The 20,071-nt window shown below is 35.3% G+C and overlaps 1 protein-coding gene across 1 annotated transcript in view; it reads left to right on the forward strand.

Moving 5' to 3' along the window:
- The window catches only part of LOC145683806 (E3 SUMO-protein ligase NSE2-like), a 106,591-nt gene extending 89,231 nt beyond the window's left edge, over positions 1-17,360 (forward strand). Inside the window, exons 5-6 of the mRNA XM_081755397.1 lie at positions 8,681-8,864; positions 15,978-17,360. Of these exons, the coding sequence (XP_081611523.1) occupies positions 8,681-8,864; positions 15,978-16,089 (296 nt within the window). The 3' untranslated portion in view covers positions 16,090-17,360. The remainder of the gene's footprint in view (positions 1-8,680; positions 8,865-15,977) is intronic.
- Positions 17,361-20,071: the final 2,711 nt, after the last annotated feature.

Raw genomic sequence — 20,071 nt, forward strand, 5'->3', positions numbered from 1 at the left:
TGTTTGTCCACCACAAAGTTCACTTGGCGGGATCAGGGTTTGAATCCGGGACTCCATGCACCAGAGGTGAACGCTCTACCACTGAGCTACCGCGGCCCTATAATTCCGTGAGCCAGTCTCTTTTCATTACTACTGAAGCGCTCTCAATTCGATAGAAGCAAAGAAAATATAATGAAAACTCAAAAAATAATAAGCAATCTATATAAATAAAAATTAAATATTACTATTGTGAGCTGAATTTGGATTTAAACGGCATCGGAAGTGTCACTGTTCATCTCAGCGACCCCGAAACCTATGCATTCAACACTAATATCGGTCATTTTCGATAATTTTTATTGAAGCGCTTGGAGGACAAAGGTGTTATGTAATAAATTGAATATACGGGAAAATTGACTTTAATAAATTTGTCCCTTAACATACCGCCTTCATCCTTTCTAAACACCTGCACCCAGACGAGGACTCACTAAATAAGGTGTTACGTGGCATGATTAACATATAACACGTGCATGAACCGCCAGAATGCAACGTTTCAAAAAATGTAACATGACACCTTTATTCTCCAAGCGCTTTATATATATCCTCCCTCCCCTAAGTTCCGGGTCTGAATTTTAATTTAAACGCCATAGAAAGTGTCACTGTTCATCTCAGCGACCCGAAAACTATGGATTCAGCACTAATATTAGGCATTTTCAATCATTTTAATGTATGTCCCGCTTCCCCTCCCACAAGTTGCGGGACTGAATTTGGATTTAAACCGCATCGGAAGTGTCACTGCTCATCTCAGCGACTCCCGAACAGTGCTTAAAGTGACATCAGATGAGGTGACGGTATGGAACAAATATGTCTACTTAGAGCAGTAATTCTGACAGAACCCTAAAGAGCAACTCTACTCCTTACATTTTGCACCATTTTGACGTGAAAATCTATAGAAAAAGAGGGAGAGAGTGAGGACTAATGTGTAAATGTTTTACTTGCCATTATAATTAGCCTAGTATCCAATGAATGTTGTTTTCCGTTGTATTGCATTCTATTTTATTGTAATCCACTAGTATTTAATGATTCTTTCCAATCTCATTTCCATTTTCAAAAGCTTCTTCTGGTCTCGTCTCGTCTCGTGGTCAACAGTATTTTTCTTATACCAGGCTGTTCCGGAAGTCCTGACCACCAGCACACTAACCTGCTTGACGTAAAACTTTGGAAGGATAGATGGCGCCACCAGTGAAAACTGTTGGCAGGCATAGAGGACTGGTTCGTGGGATCAAGTGAAGGCAAGTACTGCGTCTGTAGCGAGTGTTCCTATGAAGTTAAAAAGGGCAACATGAGGACCAAATTTCAATTCGAGCTGTGCTACGACTTTTATGGAAAAAAGAACTAACTGCAAAAGCTGCAGCGAAGAAAAGGACACGTCCGATTTGGGTGTTTTTTGGATATGCTGTAGCTGAGGACCTCCCGGGAAATTGTTTATATAGGGTCAACTCCCTATGATCAACACTGTGTCCTCCAGAGGTCACCAAAGGTCACACAACGGGTCTTGTTAGAACTGGTTCAAACTTGGCATACAAAAAATAGTTATGTGTTATACTGGGCTACGGTAAATGAGGATAGTCCACATAACGGTATGACTTTTGGTTACCTCTGGAGGTCATAGGATTGGTCATAGGGAGTTGGCCCCATATAAGGAATTGACTGGGGGGTTCTCAGCTACAACATATCCAAAAATCACCAAAATCAAACAGACGAGGAAATGCAATGCTTTTTGTACGGTGTTACTTTTGGTGACCTCTGGAGGTCACAGGATTGGTCATAGGAAGTTGCCCCCATATAAACAATTGACCGGGGGTTCTCAGCTATAACATATCCAAAAAATCACCAAAATCGGACAGACTAGAAAATATAGTGCTTTTGTACGGTGTTCTTTGTCGTGTAGAGAACAAGGCAATACTGGATCGATCGAGAGCTACCCGTTGGTTCACAAAACTTACTGCGGGTGATTTAAGCCTCGCGAACAAGTCCGTAAGGGTAGACCTGCGATGGATATTAACGGCCCTCTGCAAGATGTTGTGAGTGTTGAACCCCAATCGAGTACAGGTGTTTTAGCAAGAGTGATTGCGGCATCCAAATCGGCAGAAAGCAGTCGATTGCATGCCATGCATTACGTTAATAAACTGCCCCAACAAAGACCTCATGAACTGACAGAGGAGCAGGTCCAGCCCGGATGGCAACTTGCTAGAATTTGTTTAAGAAAACCTGCGTGATCTTCGTTTCTGGAGGAGAATTGTGACAGGAGATGAGAATCGGTGTTTTTGAGAAACCCTGACACACGTAAACAGCGGATGAAAAAAGGACAGGAAGCCCTGGACAATGTGAAATAGGACAGATTTGGGGAAAAGCTCATGTTGTGTGTTTGATGGTGTATTGACGGGATAATCCATTTTGGGTTTGTTTCAGAGAGTCGTTCTGTAACAGGTGAACTGTATTCTGAAAAATTACGCCGAGTGTATGCCATTCTGAACGAGAAATATCTGGCATTAACGAGGAGGAAGAGCTTATTGCTGTAAATTGACAATGCTCCTTGTTATCGGTCTCGAAAGTGACCAACACCCTGTCTGAACTTGACGTATTTGAGTTGTTACTTCATTCTGTTTATAGTTCAGATGTTGCACCCTAAGATTATGGTTTGTTTCGCTCTCTCTTACATTTCTTGTGTGATCGGCAATTATATTCATATGATGAAATGCATGCTGCCTGTCACGAATTTTTCAATTCTAAGCCTGACACCTGGTATCACCATGAGATTGAACTGTTGTCTCAAAGATGAGTGAAGGTCATCGAACATGATGGCCTGTACTTTCCTGAATAAAGGTTTGTCTTGCTTCTGGTATTCGTGTTTCATTTTCCTTCATGTATGGTGCAGAGCTTTTGGGACAGCCTGGTAATTGTAAACACTGAAGTACAATGTGAAAATAATCATTTTGTATTTAAAAACGAGTCCTGTCAATGACAGGGCAGATCCAAGTTTAACATTTTAGGCGGGCGGTACGGTAGTTAGAATTTTTTGGTGGGTGAGGGGTGGAATTGCTCGCCGAAATGTTGAAAAATCAAGAGCACAAATTCTGCTATTGAATAGGGTAATAGGGAACTGATATTTACTTTCCAAGGAGCAGCAATGAAATCTTTGATAGTACAATTGACTCAATGCTAACGTCATACTTATTTCTATGTGTAACATCTTTTCTTTTCTGCACGCAAATTACAATTTAAATCAGTTACTTTTACCGGTATGCCATACCGGCCGATTTTCGAACTTTCGGATGCATAACCGGCTCATACCGGCTCACTTTAAGCACTGCTCCCGAAACTATAGATTCGACACTAATATCGGTAATTTTTATATATCTACCCCTCACTTCCTCTAAGTTGCACTGTCAAAGTGTAATGATAAAAAGACATCCCAGGTCTGAACCTCATCCATGTTGAAAATTTGATCGAGATCGGTCGAGTGGTTTAAGAGTTATTAAAGTCACTAAAAAAAATAGTCAGTTTCATTTTTATTTATACTTGTTTTGCCTTCATGAGTACTTGTTCCCTGAAATAATCAGAGCTTGGTAAAATTTTCTCTTGACTTACATGAAAATAATACATAGCCATACATACGTGTGTTTCAAAAAAATAAATTACGGGATACTTTCGGCTTGAATCAAACGAGACATTTCTTTTCTGACCAAAAGGTTCTGATTAAAATATTCCATTGCATTAGAACTAGCCTTCAATACCAAATACCAAAAATATAGAATAATATTTTTTTGGATACTGAGCTATAAAGCATCAAACAATGCAAACATGCACTGCTAGTGTCACACAAAGAAAAGCAATCTATTATTTGTGTAACGTCGTATGTCGTGTCCCCTCTGGACAGTCGTATAAACAGCTTCAGGAGGTAGTTTTATAATGCGTTTCGTACTGCAAATTACGAACAAATTAGTGGAATAATGAAAAGAAAGCAACAAGTAAGATACTTACTGTTCATAAAAATAGTGTTAATAAGACCTGTGAACTTTGTGGTGGACGAACACCGTGTGCGTGGGTTTTCTCGGGATTATCCCGTTTCCTCCCACTTTCTTCATTCTACCATTTCATTCATTACTCAACATTACCGTCTCCTTTAGCCTAACCGGCATAACCGTGGGACGTAAAACTCAGAAATTTCATTCCATTTCATTTCATGTTAATAAGACCTCTTGTTTTGGTAGTTCAAAATACACTTCAGTCATCTATAATGTTCTGTCATTAGAAATATTTTAGATAAACTAGCAGGATTATTTTTTATTAAATTACAAGTCTACTGTATTAGTTTATTTTTAAAATAATGCAGATTGAAAATATTTAAGTCATCTTATTACAGTTACAAGTGTATCATTTTTCTGTTTTTTTTTTTTTTAATTTTATTTTCGGGCCGCGGTGGCCTAAATGAAATGAAATGAAATCTTTAAGTTTTACGTCCCACGATTATGCCGGTTAGGCTAAAGGAGACGGTGATTATGAGAAATGAATGAAATGGTGGAATGAAGAAAGTGGGAGGAAACGGGAGAACCCCGAGAAAACCCACGAGCACGGTGTTTATCCACCACAAAGTCCACACGGCGCGAGCTGGGATCGAACCAGGGACCCCAAGCACCGGAGGTCCGCGGTGGCCTAGTCGTAGAGCGTTCACCTCTAGTGCATAGAGTCCTTGGTTGGGTCCCAGCTCGCACTAAGTGAGCTTTGTGGTGGACAAACACCATGTGCGGTTTTTTTCGGGGTTCTTCCGTTTCCTCTCACTTCGTTCATTCCACCATTTCATTCATTTCTCATCATCACCGTCTCCTTTAGCCTAGCCGGTGTAACCGTGGGACGTAAAACTTAAAGATTTTCTTTTTTATTTTCTAAACTCGTCTTCTAGCCCCTTGAAAGTTCATATTCTGTTGCCTGCCTCATACTTTTCTCACTCTGTCGTATATTGAAAATTCATCGGCATATATATATATATATATATTGGTTTTAAACGTAGTGAATCTGGTGCTAATGTAATACGGATACAAATAAAACATTTTGTGAAAGAAGGAAAAAAAATACTTCTTTACAATTTGAGAGACATATTAGCAATTGGTCAATATAAATCGTAGCCACGAAAATGAAATAAAATGATTTTTTTTTTTTCAATTTAACGTCTTAGAATTCTTTCCTTTAGGCTAGGAAAGACGGATTTAAGGCAAGTGAATGAGGATGGAAGAATTGGTGGAATGAGAATGTAGGGGAAACAGGTGCCCTGAGATTATCCACGGACACGATGTTGTCCACCACAAACTTACTTGGCCGGGATCGAACCAGGGACCCCACGTACCAGAGGTAAGCGCTCTACCACTGAGCCACCGTAGCCTCAAAATCATTGCTACAGAAATGTTTTTTGTTGTTTGTAATACTATTTCTTAGCAATTACATTTGTATTATATTAGCGAATTTACGGTTTTATCATGCTTCCACAAGGGAACTGGAACTACGTGGTAGCGGAGACGCGGATTCGATTCCTGGTGGAACCTTATGTCGTTTGGGTCCCACGTAAGTCAACGTCTCATACAACATCAGTTTCAGTAAACTCCAAATCAATCAACCGGAAGTAAATTGCTTTTGTTACCCATAGGTAGTAGTCTAATATCAAATCACCATATTTATTTCTCTTAAATGTGAATAAGATTTTGCTTCAGATGGTCAGTTTTTATTCCAAATTGTGGATGTTAATTAGTGCAGTTCAGACTGGTAATATATGCTCATTTATACTATGATACTAATTAAAATAATACAACTGCCTTCGTGTGTTTACACTCGTACGTAGTACATGTGCTACGAATTTTAAAATAGCTTCAAAACCTAGGTGGGTAAGTATATTTGTAGGGATTGATTTTGGTGTACTGCCAAGGAAAAATAACATTCTTCTTTTTTTCTCCTCAATTATAGGTTGGTGAACAACATGCAAATTTTAAAACTTTTCTCTTCCTGTGGAGAGCTGTTTTATACTTTGATAAGGTCTCTTCTTCATAACTGCATCTAGATATTCTATCCTTGGTCTTCCTCTTTCTGCTTTTCCTTCTGCCTTTCTCTCTGTCAACACAGTGATCCAATCGGAGTGCCGAATAAGATGGTCAAGCATGGGGTTTCTTCTTCCTATTATCTTCATGATCTGTCGTCCTTCATTAGCTTCCTTTAGTATGTCTTCATTTCTTTTCCTTTACTACGGTCCATGATATGCAGAACATTCTGCGCCAACACCACATTTCAAATGCTTCCAGCTTGGATATTTCAGCTTTTCTCAATGTCCATATGTCTGATCCGTAAAGCGCCACGCTCCATACCAGAATCTTAATAAACCGTTTACGAACACCCAACGACATTTTTTGATGTTAGCAGTCCTCTTTTCCTTTTGAATGCTTGTTTGGCCTGAACTATTTTTTTACTTCTCCCGTCCGAGGATATTAGACTTCCTTAATAGGGGAATATTTAACATTTTCGATTTTCTCTCTCTCTAGCCATACATTTGCCCCTTCATGTCCTGCTCTTGTGCCCTTCAAAGCTTACTTTGGTTTCCTTATTTATCTTCATTTTGCATTTTTTTTTCAGTTGGTCGTTCGAGTTTGAAAGTGCTTCCTGTAAACCCTTTTCTCTCTCCGCAATCAGTATTATCTCATCAGCAAACCTTATTGTGCTAAAAAGCTGAACATAACCATTTATACTAAGGTACTAAATAAAATAATATAATTGGCTTCGTGTATCGTTGACTTATAAACATGGCGGTCATTGTTTAAGCACGCGAGTAACACCGAAATTCGGTTGCAAATTTCGGCTAGTTAAAATGAACGCCAAGCGAAATGAAGTATTTAGCGTAATTTCGTTAGCTTTAAAGTATCTTATGGGAAAACTCGAAAAGTGGAAATGTTCATTACATAATATAATAAAGGAGTATTTAGTTCTTATATTTTCTGTGACAACATACATTGTTTTCGGCATTTTGAAAACATATGAGATAATAAAACTATTTCAGTTCATAGCAGATCATACGAAATAAATCATGCATAGGTATTACTATCAGGACTTAACGGTAACAATCCGTTATTCTTGCAAGAAAAGAGAAGTTCAAATTGGTATGCTATTGTGATGGTAGCTATCGATTTCTTGGCAATTACCTGTTTTAAACTTAAGGTTGAGAATCTTAACCATAAATGTACAAATTAGGGGTCGCGGTGGCTCAGTGGTAGAGCGTTCACCTCCGGTGGTTGGGGTTCCTGGTTCGATCCCAGCTCCCGCTGTGTGCACTTTGTGGTGAACAAACACCGTGCTCGTGGGTTTTCTCGGGGTTCTCCCGTTTCCTCCAACTTTCTTCATTCCACCATTTTCATTCATTTCTCATTATCACCGTCTCCTTTAGCCTAACCGGCATAACCGTGGGACGTTAAACTTAAAGATTTCATTTCTTTTTTTTCCAAGTGTACAAATTACGGAACAATTTCGCGTCCCGAAGAATTTTGTTGCTTCGTTACTAAGGGACAAGGCAAAGGATTTTAGATTGAATAATAATACGAATTCACTGATTTCAGTCGACATTGAATACAGTTTTGGTCTGTTAACGTTGATCCTAATATTTGAAAGTATTCACTTTCTCGAAAGTAATATTTGATATTTTAATGCATTCATAATTTGCAGTATTATGGTCACGGCGAACTTCCATGTATGTAGTTTTCTCTGCATTTACTTATAAACCCATATCCTACAGGCCTTTAATATAACCTCTGCATTTCTGCTATTCTCCTCATGTCATCTCTATCAGATCGGTATCATCAGCATACGCCATAACCTGGGGAGTACTGCTCAGCTCTAGGCCCTGGTTGCTATCTTTGAATTTCCTTATAGCATATTTGAGAATAAATTGAATGATAATGGCATCTCGTTGTTTAAGGTCATTCTCGACCTGAAACCTCGTGGAAACTATCTTCCAACTTTAGTTTGGGATTCACTTAAACACATCTTGACAAATCTAACTAGTTTTTTGGGTGTTCCAAATTCTGTAAGAATGTTATACAAGTTTCTCTCCCAACAGAGTCGTAGGTAGTTCTGAAATCAATAAATTATTCATGTACCAGAGTATTGTATTCCCATTTCTTTTCGAGTATTTGATGAATGGTAAATAATATCTGGTTGATGGTTTATCGATTTCGCCTAAATCTTCACTGATAATTTCCTGTAACTTGACCTACATATGAAGTCAATCTTGCTAACAATACGTTTCAGAGGATTTTATAGGATTTTGACAAAAAAGATGCCTCGATAATAGTTACAGTGAGATTTGTTGCCTTTGTGAATTGGGATAATGATTGATTCTTTCCACTGTTCGAATTACTTGATTTATTTTTGTGTGTACCGCAAGTATTTGTAGTAGATTGTGCAAGTTGACATTTCCTCTTCCTATATACAGAAAGATCTTAATGTGGAAGTTTGTCGGAGTTTGAAACACATGTAGTTTTGCTTTTGAGGTAACATTGTAACATGGATGATAAACGTACATCTTTAAGTTTGCCGTAAACCAGTGCAGTTAACATTCAAGATAGTAGCTATTTGTTATTTTATAATCATGGATTTTTTCTTCTTCTTCTAGTTGTTGGTAGTTCGAGCGTGTCGCCAGAATCAGAAGATGCAGACCTAGTTGTTACTCAGGAGAGTGTGTCCACAATAGATCCCTTCACAAAGAAAGAGATGACAGACCCCGTACGGATCAAAACATGTGGCCATGTATGTGACAGGGATAGTATTATGAGCTTGTTGCAGCGTGAAAGAGTCAAGTAAGTGCGTTTACAGTTTTCGTTTTGAGTTCTATTGACAAACCTTCAGTGAATATATTATATCCAAATGTTAGTATTGAAAGTTCGTATGTGATTATATGTTTTTACATGGTAATCAGTCATACGTGCTGTCATCTCTTTTACAGTGTGTCCGTAAAATTGCGCAACGCAAAGTTTGATTGCGTATATCTTTTGAAGCAAGAACGAGGAAGACCTGAGACGTAAAACAAATGTAAGCATGTTCTATGTAGATATTCTCGAGTTCATGACCGATGTTGGAATTTGTAACGATTTTGTGTAGTAACGAAAGAAAGGACCGAAAGTGTGTTAAAAAAAAAAAGTACAAAATGAATAAAATCAATATTCAGTTGCAGAAAACTGATTTCCTCTGAGTGAATCCCTGTATATATGTGCAGTATGTGTCAACGTTTATCTATTGGTACGAAAATGTGACAAAGTTGATGTAGTGTTGCCAGGTAAAAGGCTATTTAATGCAAGTCCGTAAAGTGGGTGTTTTCTTAACAAACTCGGCCCCTGCCAACACTGTTGTAAAATTACTACAACAGGTGTTTTAGGTTAATTAATGATAAGCAATAAGAGTTTGCACGTATCTGGTAACTTGATTAACCTAAAACACACCTGTTGCAGTAATTATACAACAACAGTGTTGGCAGGGGCCGCGTTTCTATCAAAAATACCCATTTTACGGATTTGCATTAAGTAGTCTTTTTACATGGCAACAGTGCATCAACTCTTGTCACATTTTCGCATCAATGAATAAATGTTGATGCATACTGAACATATACACAGGGATTCACCAGTAGGAAATCTGTTTTCTGCAACTGAATATTGATTTTCTTCATTTGCACATTTTTTATATTACACTCTTAGTACTTTCTTTCGTTATTACACAGAAACGTTGCAAATTCCAACATCAGTCATGATCTCGAAAATATCTACATAGAACACGCTTACATTTGTTCCAAGTCTCAGGTCTTCCTCGTTCTTGCTTCAAAAGATATACGCAATCAAACTTTGCGTTGCGCAATTTTACGGACACACTGTAAAAGAGATGACAGCACGTATGACTGATTACCATGTAAAAACATATAATCACATACGAACTTTCAATACTAACATTTGGATATAATATATTCACTGAAAATGTTCCTCCGTTCCATATAGGAGAGCAGTAACCGATCTTTTCTGATCCAACTTTTCATTAACTTCCTCTTCCTAAATGTGTAGGGAACTGACACACGTATGTTTTGACTAATGTTGATAAACTGCACGTAAAAAAAAAAAGCCTACCACTCGGCCCCTAAATGTTTCCGCCCTATGCAGCCGCCTATGTTGTCTATATAGACGAACCGGCCCCGTGGTTATTTGCTCCTTAAAGATAAATACGCCAATTCGTGACGTCAATACTTCTCGTTTTACAAGTATTCGCAACTTTTATTCGCCATCCGTGAAGAAACTAATACCTCATCCATAAAAGGCGATATTATTGCGGATATCCGCGTTCGCGCAGACCCCTACTCACCTTTTATGCAAATAAAAATAATCTTGTTTATGATCCATCCTGGGAAAATGGGAAACAGTTTGAAATTAATTTTTAAATTACCTATTTCTATATTATTATTATTATTATTATTATTATTATTATTATTATTATTATTATTATTATTATCATCATCATCATCATCATCATCATCATCATCATCATCATCATCATCATCAACAACAACAACAACAACAACAACAACAACAACAACAACAACAACAACAACAACAACAACAACAACAACAACAACAACAACAACAACAACAACAACAACAACAACAACAACAACAACAACAACAACAACAACAACAACAACAACAACAACAACAACAACAACAACAACAACAACAATAATAATAATAATAATAATAATAATAATAATAATAATAATTCACTTTAAAAAACGTATCCTAAAGAAGCGAGAAGTAGGTTTGAAATTTATCCCAAATATAGAGTATCTCAGAAGGTCCTCTATTAGGAATATGAATTTCTCTATATAAACTCCCAGTAAAAATAATTGGACACGTATCACAGACTTTTCGAAAATTCTGCCTAAGCAAGAATGAAGAAGTAGGGGAGGATTCCCCACTTTCTATTCATAAAACGGTGAGTGTGAGGAAATTATCGAACAGCATAACATGAATTTTTTGAACATAGTTACCACCTGGATTAGCATGGGCTTTTATCTTGAAATGCTTATCTCAAGGGGCGAAGGGTTTTTTAAAAATTTTTCCAAAGAATAACGGCTGCATCGTTTTGGATGAATTTTTAAACATAGCACTTGAGTTGAGCTGGACTTTCATAATGTAATTTCTATTCAAATGCAAATGCAAATGCAAAAGGATGGAGAGAGGTTCAGATATTTTCCATAAATCTACTCCTTACGTGTGAAAGACGGGTATTTTAGCTAACGGTATCCACGGCATAGTCGTATCTAGTTTCAAACTGATTACTTTCTTCGCATCTCTTTTGTCTTTTGTGAATGTACTGCTATAACAGAATTCCATACGGAAGTTGTATATTCTAACTTTGATCTAACAACGAAATGATTGAAATTATTGACTCTGCATTATTAGTTAATGTGGGAGCTACTTGTATTGAGAAATAGCAGATTGTGAATGAAGAAAGCAGGAAATAATTTTCGAAATAGGTTGGTTGATCAGGTGGTAGAGAGTGTGTTAGCTGGATTGTAGTTGCAGTTGCACATTTCCACAATTATTCATTAAATTACTTTATTTATTTATTTGTACAATGTATTGTGTTTAATCAGGGTAAATTTTGTTAAGAACAGGGTTTTCACAAGTCTGGAAATCAGGAAAAAGGAAATGACATGAAAAAGTCAGGGAAATTAACAGAAAATTGGTTACTTACCGATAAATTCTCCGTGGGGAAACCAAATACTCTCCACACGTATCGGAACAACAATCTAGTTCGGTCTTCAGTGGTAAAGTAACAAGGATAAGAGAAAACAAGAAGAGAAATGGACGAGAGAAAACAAGAAGAGAAATGGATGAGAGAAAACAAGAAGAGAAATGGATGAGGGAAAACAAGAAGAGAAATGGACGAGAGAAAAAAAGAGAAATGGATGAGGGAAAATAAGAAGAGAAATGGATGATGGAAAACAAGAAGAGAAATGGCCGAGAGAAAACAAGAAGAGAAATGGACGAGAGAAAACAAGAAGAGAAATGGATGAGAGAAAACAAGAGAAATAGATGAGGGAAAACAAGAAGAGAAATGGATGAGAGAAAACAAGAAGAGAAATGGACGAGAGAAAACAAGAAGAGAAATGGACGAGAGAAAACAAGAAGAGAAATGGATGAGAGAAAACAAGAATTTTAGGAATGATCCAAAAGATGGATTGAAAGATTGCGATCTTGGCCAAGAATTTCAGAAATGATAATAATAAAAAAAAATTAAAAAAAAAAAACGTGATCTTGGCCAATAAATAGCTTTTGAATCAGAGACCACAACATTTTTGAACAGAACTTAAATCGAGTTTTCGCATTTTTTGCGGATTAAGCACATCATAAGGAGCTAAGTAATAGCTCGAGTTTGGCTACACTATATGTAATTCTCCAGATATAAAGCGTAGAAGAAAATGTTTGTTTGAATGAAATACATTGGATTTTTTTTTTATCAGAGTCCACAAAATCTTTGAACGGCCCCTAAATCAAGTTTTCATATTTCTTTTTTACGGAATAAGCACATCATACTGAGTTAAGTGATAGTTTTGGTTTGGCTACACTATATGTAGTTCTCCAGATATAAGGTGTACAAGGAAATTTTTGATCGAATAAAATATATTGGATTTTTTTTTTATCAGGGACCACAAAATTTTTGAACAGCCCCTAAATCAAGTTTTCATATCTTTTACGGAATAAGCACATCATACTGAGTTAAGTGATAGTTTGGGTTTGGCTACAATATATGTAGTTCTCCAGATATAAGTCCTACAAGACATTTTTTTTTTTTTTTTTTGCCTGAAATATATTGGATCTTTTGATCCAAAAAAGGTGTAGAGAAAGGAATACATACCACAGAATAGATAAATAAAACGCTACGGATGCTAAACTACCACGAGCAGAGCAATGCGAAGGAATGAGCTGAGTTGAAGGAAGCGCGGTTTTTGTTACGTCTCTATGGCCAGATCCAAAATATACATTAAAGGTTGGTAACCAGATTCTATCAATGTTGCCAAAATCCAGATTTAAAACCGATTTATATTTGTGAATAAAGAATGATTCTTTAATCTCGTGTTGTTTCTTTATTTTTGCTGAACCTATCACATTTATGTTGTGTGAAAGTTGTTTTAAGTAAAGCACCAATCCCGACATGCCCTCTTCTTGTGACTTTTTTGATTGTCTAATATGTTCTTTAAGTCGGGTGTTAAAAAAAAATGCCAGGGAAAGTGGTACCTAACCTGTAAATTGGGTAAAATTCGGAATTTTGTTTAAGAAAGGATTTTTCTCTTTTTAGATTTTCATTTTGCTTATTTGCTAATTTAAGTCGATAGGTTAAACACTGGATCCAAATGAAGTAAGTCTGAAGCAGCCAATCTACAGTAAGTAACTGTGTTACTTATTAAAATCATTTAATGCTTCTTTTACATTCGAATGTTTTCTACGATTTAATTTTTATTTTATTTTATTGTTTATATATATTTGTTTTTTTTTTTTTTCTGGCTGTACGCAACGTTACAGTGTACTGGCATATTTTTAATGAGAACGGAATATTTCCTCTTCTAAACTGAACTGAACTGAATTAAACTGAAAAACAGTACGAAAATTCTGTTGGGGCTCCATATCTGTACTTTCTCTGCAGAAAACCCTTTACTCAGATCACATTTTAAGTATCCATATTATTAGAAAAAAGAATTGAGTGAACGTCGCAACGTTTATCCACTAATTTAGTAGAGGTTTGTAGAACATTTTGGTAGCGTGACTAATATTCTGAATAATGTACTACATGCATGTTGTTACTAAAATTCATTATTTGTAAAACTCTTGATGCCTTTTGAAAACAAACAATAGCAGCTTACTTTCGCCTGTTTACAGAAAGGGAAAAAAGCAAAAACAAATCATTAAGAAATATTAATTATCATTACGTTTATTTTATTATAAAATTAAGATGTAAGAATCAGACATTCTTAAAGCATCTTTATATATATGCACGTAAGAGGTTTTAGTTAGAAAACTGTAGTGATATGCAACTGGCCGTTGATATTATTATTGTTGTTGTTGTTGTTAATGATGATAATAATAATAATAATAATAATAATAATAATAATACTCAGAAAAGTATGCAACGTTTTAACCATTATGAACTTGAGGTCCAAGGTACTAGCAGCACCTTTATTGTTAGAAATAAAACGCTGTAAATATATATCGGGTGTTCTGAAAATGGCGCCCACGGACCACAGAGCCTATTCTACAAATCAATAAAGCTATATATATACCTTTTGGGATCTTTGTCTGAAGAAATGTATTGCACTATGTGGCAACGTGCAATAATGAGCTGGTACATACTAGTTCCAGAATTTTTTCTTTTCCTTAAAAAAAAAAAAAAAAAAAAAAAACCTTACCAGAAGACTTTTTCAAGGACAATCTGCTAACCTCCTTTTTTTATTATTATTATAACTGAAACTGCGCTCTCTACACAGTGCATCATTCACATATAAGCATGAATCGCCTTGTCATTCTTCACAACATCTGTACTTGTCCCTTTACAGACAAGTGAAAGACGTCTTGATAAAAATCGGCAAGGGGTACCATAAAGGGGAGATTATTTCAATACCTCGCAGAGCCTACTTCCGGTTGCAGTTGTTAATTCATGTTACACATACAATTAATTATAATGTCAGTGATATATGGTGTTGATTGGGAGAAAAACACCAAACAATAAAGATTCATCTTATCCTTCATTTTTCATTATCATTTGGCCATGAAACAAACGCCTGAGGATATGCAACCCCCTGTATACAACTGTGTGGTGTTGCAATGTATAATTCGTAGGATATGATGTTTTACTTTTTTAAAATTTCAATACCTCCAGTGTACTCCTAAAAATGTAATAAATAATGGCCTTTTTTTTTTAATATTTAGTTACAACTGGACAATTTGCACGAAATTCGGATTCGACTAGCGAAAACGGCACGTTTTTAGCACTTGTAGTTTTGAGGTGAGTTGATTTTAACGTCCCTTTCAGCGCGAGGCTATATGAAACAGGACCTACTGATTAATGTAGAATCCGAACCACATGAGCTCCCACCGGGAATCACTTGTGGTTTTCGAGATCTCATTGTCGAAAGGATTGGAGACAAACATATAAACCTAGCATTTTAATAGATAGATTTTTATAGATACAGAAATTTGAGTTAAAGCAAAGCCGAAAGTAAGTTGTGAGAGTTTGGTAAAATGTATAAAATATAGACTAGATTTGAACTTGGGTCTCCAGCTTATTGTGCCAGTGCGTTAAACACTACGCTACCTACTGAGTCTGCTCGTCGAAAAGCCATACATTCTATCATTCTTGAAATCGGGGCATAATCATTCAGATCACCATAACTCCTGTTGTGCTTGGATAATAACCTATCCTAATTAGTATGATAAAAGATTGGATGTTTTCTCAACTTATCAAATATTTATAAGTTCAAGGTGCGATAAAAAATTGGATGTTTTCTCAACTTACCATCAAATATTATGTTATACGAACCAGCAGAGGTGTTCTGTAACGAAGACACTGGATTGTCCAAATTCAGTAGTAGTGATGATACAGGTCATGCAGTCAGAGTGAACGAACACCGATATCAAGAACGATAATTCAGGAAGAAGCCTGGGTAGCGTAGTGGTTAACGCATACCACGGCAACTCGGAGACCCGGGTTCGAATATTGGTCCAGTTTTGCATTTTTTCATTCGTTGTATATAATTAAATTCGCATAAAAGAATTTGTGTTATAAAAGTCAATTTATTTTCCCAGCTTATCAAATATAATACATAATTTTAGCTATTTATTTATTTATTTATTTATTTATTTATCTAATTAAAATAGGTGCCCAGTCGTGGGTTGCAAGAATGAAGGTGCTGTGACTGCTGAAGATTTAGAAGATGATGTTTCCTTGCGGAAATATATCCAGAAAAAGAGCAAAAAAACTAACAACTAAAATTGAATGCTCTTTAACGTATGTTGAATATTCTGCATGTAGTTAAATGACAACCATAACAGAAAAAGGAAAAAAAAAAAAGTTCTCACTTATTAGTGAGTGATACTTTGAAGAGCACATGTTTGAATTTCAAGTTGTGTGTGTTGAGAGCGTGAGAACACTCACAAAATGTTCCTATATATGTATTTTGTATTATTAAGTTTCTAGATTTGTTCACTAATTAAAATGTTAAAGTTTTAATATAGCTTTTTTCAGTTTTATTAAATTTAAACGTTATATTTCTCGTCCAATATTTCTGAATCAGATTCTGCCGATTCCATCGTCTGACCAACTAAATTAGAAGAAAATCTCGAGTTGCTGCCAGTATATAGTTTTTTTTCTTAAAACTATTTGTAGTCTATCAGCGAGGTGAAAAAATCCTAAAAAGACGCAAAGGGTGTTATTTTATTCATTTTCTCCCCGTAGAATTCGAAAATAGCAACCCGGAAATCGGATTTGGAAGCTTCCATATTTTTTTTTCTTTTTTGACAATACTTACTTGGGGCCTTTTTTTTTTAAACGTCGCATTCTCCTAATTGAAAACTACCATACTCAGGATGTAATTAAAGGAGAATCATAAATTGTATTACTTTTCAATTACAGTACAGCAAGCTGTAAGGTATGTGGTTGTAAAACCTGATAAAAGAAAATAATAGAGGGATTTTTTTTAAAAAAAAAATCCAATTTCTTAGACTTTTCGCTATATGGAAACACTGACTATACCAACGAGTAAAATTCTCTGCATGCACTACTGCATATGTAATACATATTGAAAGTCATGTAAACCAGCGCAATAACGAGTGAAGAAAAAAAGTATTTTAGATGGATATGTTATCCTTAAAGGAGCAAATTTTAACAAGGAATAAATAAATTTCTGTTCTAGGTTACAAACAGGAAATTATTATAAGAGTAGCGATTTTTATTAAAAATTCGCACTTTTTTTTTATTTTACTCAACACGTGATGTGGCATTATATTGTTGTTTAATGTTTTTTTAAGCTTCCAAAGAAGCGTCTTTCTTATGCTTAAGAGTTCTTTTGGAAAAAAATAATTAAATCTACAGTGTCATACAGAGTGTGCAGACAAGATGTATTTTAACAAAATTTTCTTGTGAAATTGCTGTCTTCATGTAACTTCAATTTAAATTGTGTGATGAGTAATTTAATTTAATTCTTTTGTATGACAATCTATTTTTTCGTATTTGTGTGAAAATAAAGTCATTCTTGAACAATATACGTATTTTAAACTTCACATCTAGAGATGTATGTGTATTTTGGTTTTCACTACCTGTAGGATCACTTTCTTATAATAAATCATAATTTTCATCATCATCAGCACCCATAGTCAGCCAAAGTATTCCCCACATCCTCACATTCTTTCTCAAGTTCATTCCTTTCACAGTCACAAGTAAAAATGTCTGTACACGGAAGACCTAGGCTTAAGCGAGAGAGGGCATTGCTGTTTTTGCATTCTTTACATGTACAAATACCGATTTCTAACACCTCTGCAGGAGCCGGTCAGGTTTCCAGCCAACGGCTGCATACTACAACTTTTGATATGTATGCCAGTGACACTACACTTAATTTGAGAAACAATAATTTGAATATGAGCAGAAAAAAAGAAAAGAAGAGGTGATGGATACATCTATTATTTTTTCATAATAATTAATCTTGTAGACAACTTACTTTCACAGTGACGTCATCAGTAACATGCTGAAGAACGGATCATTTTATTCACACGTTTGGGCAGAGCTATCTGCATTGATAATAAATTGCTTCAAGATCATATTGCAAGGTTCCGCATGTCTACACGTCATGCAATAACCACGTGTGAACTACATGTGTTAATAGTAAATAAAAACAAACAGACGACGATCCCGAAGAGAAGTCGCACTGGTGGGGGTGCAGAAATTTTACAATATGCACTCAACAGAAAGAAAAACTTTTTCTTTCTATTGTGGTATATAGTAATATGGTGGTATGTTTTCGGTAGGTTGGTGGAAATTGTACTGTCGTTAAGTGAAACAGAAATGACTATCTATAGCTTAAATACTTTGATTCAAGGTTGTTTAGTTATAAATTCTGTTGTGGTTGCTAGTTTGTGTTATGGTTGAAGATAATAATAAATCATAATTTAATTGTGCATACTCTAATCTTTAATCATTTTTATACAAATATGGCGCAGTTTGGAGTTATACATACGCTTAAATATTCTGTAAATTGTGAGCCAGTTTTTATAATATTAAGATAGTGGTGCTATAATTTTCTATTACTTTCTTCCAAGCTGCTGCTTCTTCAGTTATCAATCCGAAGATTGGTTTGCAGCAGCTTTCTACGCCAGGTTTTTCATGGTCAAATAATTGGAGCAGCCAATGTCCTTCATTACTTTCTTGAATAAATTCTGGTAGCCCCTGGCATTCTTACACTCGATTGTACTCTCGATGATCGTTCTAATAAGTCTGTCGTGTACATAGTAATAAAGCAACAATATATATTGCTGCCATTGGTTTATACGTAATTTTTGAAGAATTTTAATATTTTAGAATTGAAGACCTCGGTGCAAGAAGGGAGACAGCTCCAATTTTACATTTAGCTCAGGATTGCAACAAAACTTCGTTTGTCCTTTCGCCCTCAAACTTTTGAAAAAGAAAGGTTTCACCCTATAATAACATATGTCTTTACAAAAAAGTTTGGAGGCCGGAGTAAAAATAAGTTGATTTTTAACAATGTTTATTTGCAATCCTGAAACAAATGTAAAATTGGAGTTGCCCCCTTCTCGCACCGAGGTCTTTAATTATTAATATTATTATTATTATTTTACAATTTACAAGAAAGGAATATTTTTTCGCGTATTGTAAACAATATAGAAAGAAGTAGTACATGCAAAATTGAGATAAGGCGTCAGATGAACTTTACACATAATAAATCAACTATATTTTTAAAATTTTGTAGAAAATTTTGCATAGCAGTGACATGCAAGGATCTAATCATCATGCAAGTATCTAGTCTACAGGTGGAGTAATCTAACTTAATTTTGAACTGTAGACTATGATAATCCATAACAACTAGACATACATTAATCAACTCCAGAAAACAGAATATAACGCCTAGAATATTCAGACTAAAGGAACATCAGAAGCAATTCCAACTTCTTACCTTAATAAATACTATCCAGTGTAATCACATTCCTTGAGCAAAATGGCATAATATGAGAATCTTAGTGGAGGCCAAATAGGCCACAATATCATTTTTGACTAAACAACCTGGACTTACACTTAGTATATAAGCGATACATAGTCATTTCCGTTTCATTTAAGGACAGTGCAATTTCTCGCAAGCTTTTTTCAGCATCCTACTGAGAGCATAGTACTATATCAACAGTATACTACATTTATACGTAATAATTCACTACAGAAGTGTAACGTGAAAATGCTTTTAATCACTCAGTATTAAAAATGAATTCGTCCCTATTTTTACATTAATACTTTTTTATTTCTTATAATAAAAATTAAGATAAAACATACAAGACACAATTGACAATTATTACAACCAATCTTACATTATTTTGTACATTATTTAGTATTTGTACATTATTTAGTATTTGTACATTATTTAGTATTTGTACATTATTTTGTACTTTTTCTTTTTTTTCTTTTTTCTTTTTCTTTTTTTTTTTTTTGCAACTATCACATTGAAATGCTTGCGTTTTTATTGCAATTTGTTGCTTATATACAATACTGTGGAAGGAAAAAAAAAATAACATCGAATGTAAGAGATAGGAGAAAGTACTACAGCATTTTGAGTTTATAAAAATCAAAAACTTGTGGAGACGGTTAAGATAAAATTAATATTGTATTGTTATTAATATTTCAAGAAAAAAATCGAAGTTAGAAGGGGGAATTACTGCTATATTGATTATTATTATTGTACATGTGTATAATACAG

This window comes from Thermobia domestica, chromosome 4 (genome assembly GCF_964235325.1).
Source record: "Thermobia domestica chromosome 4, izTheDome1.hap1.1, whole genome shotgun sequence".
In the NCBI taxonomy this organism is placed as follows: domain Eukaryota; kingdom Metazoa; phylum Arthropoda; class Insecta; order Zygentoma; family Lepismatidae; genus Thermobia; species Thermobia domestica.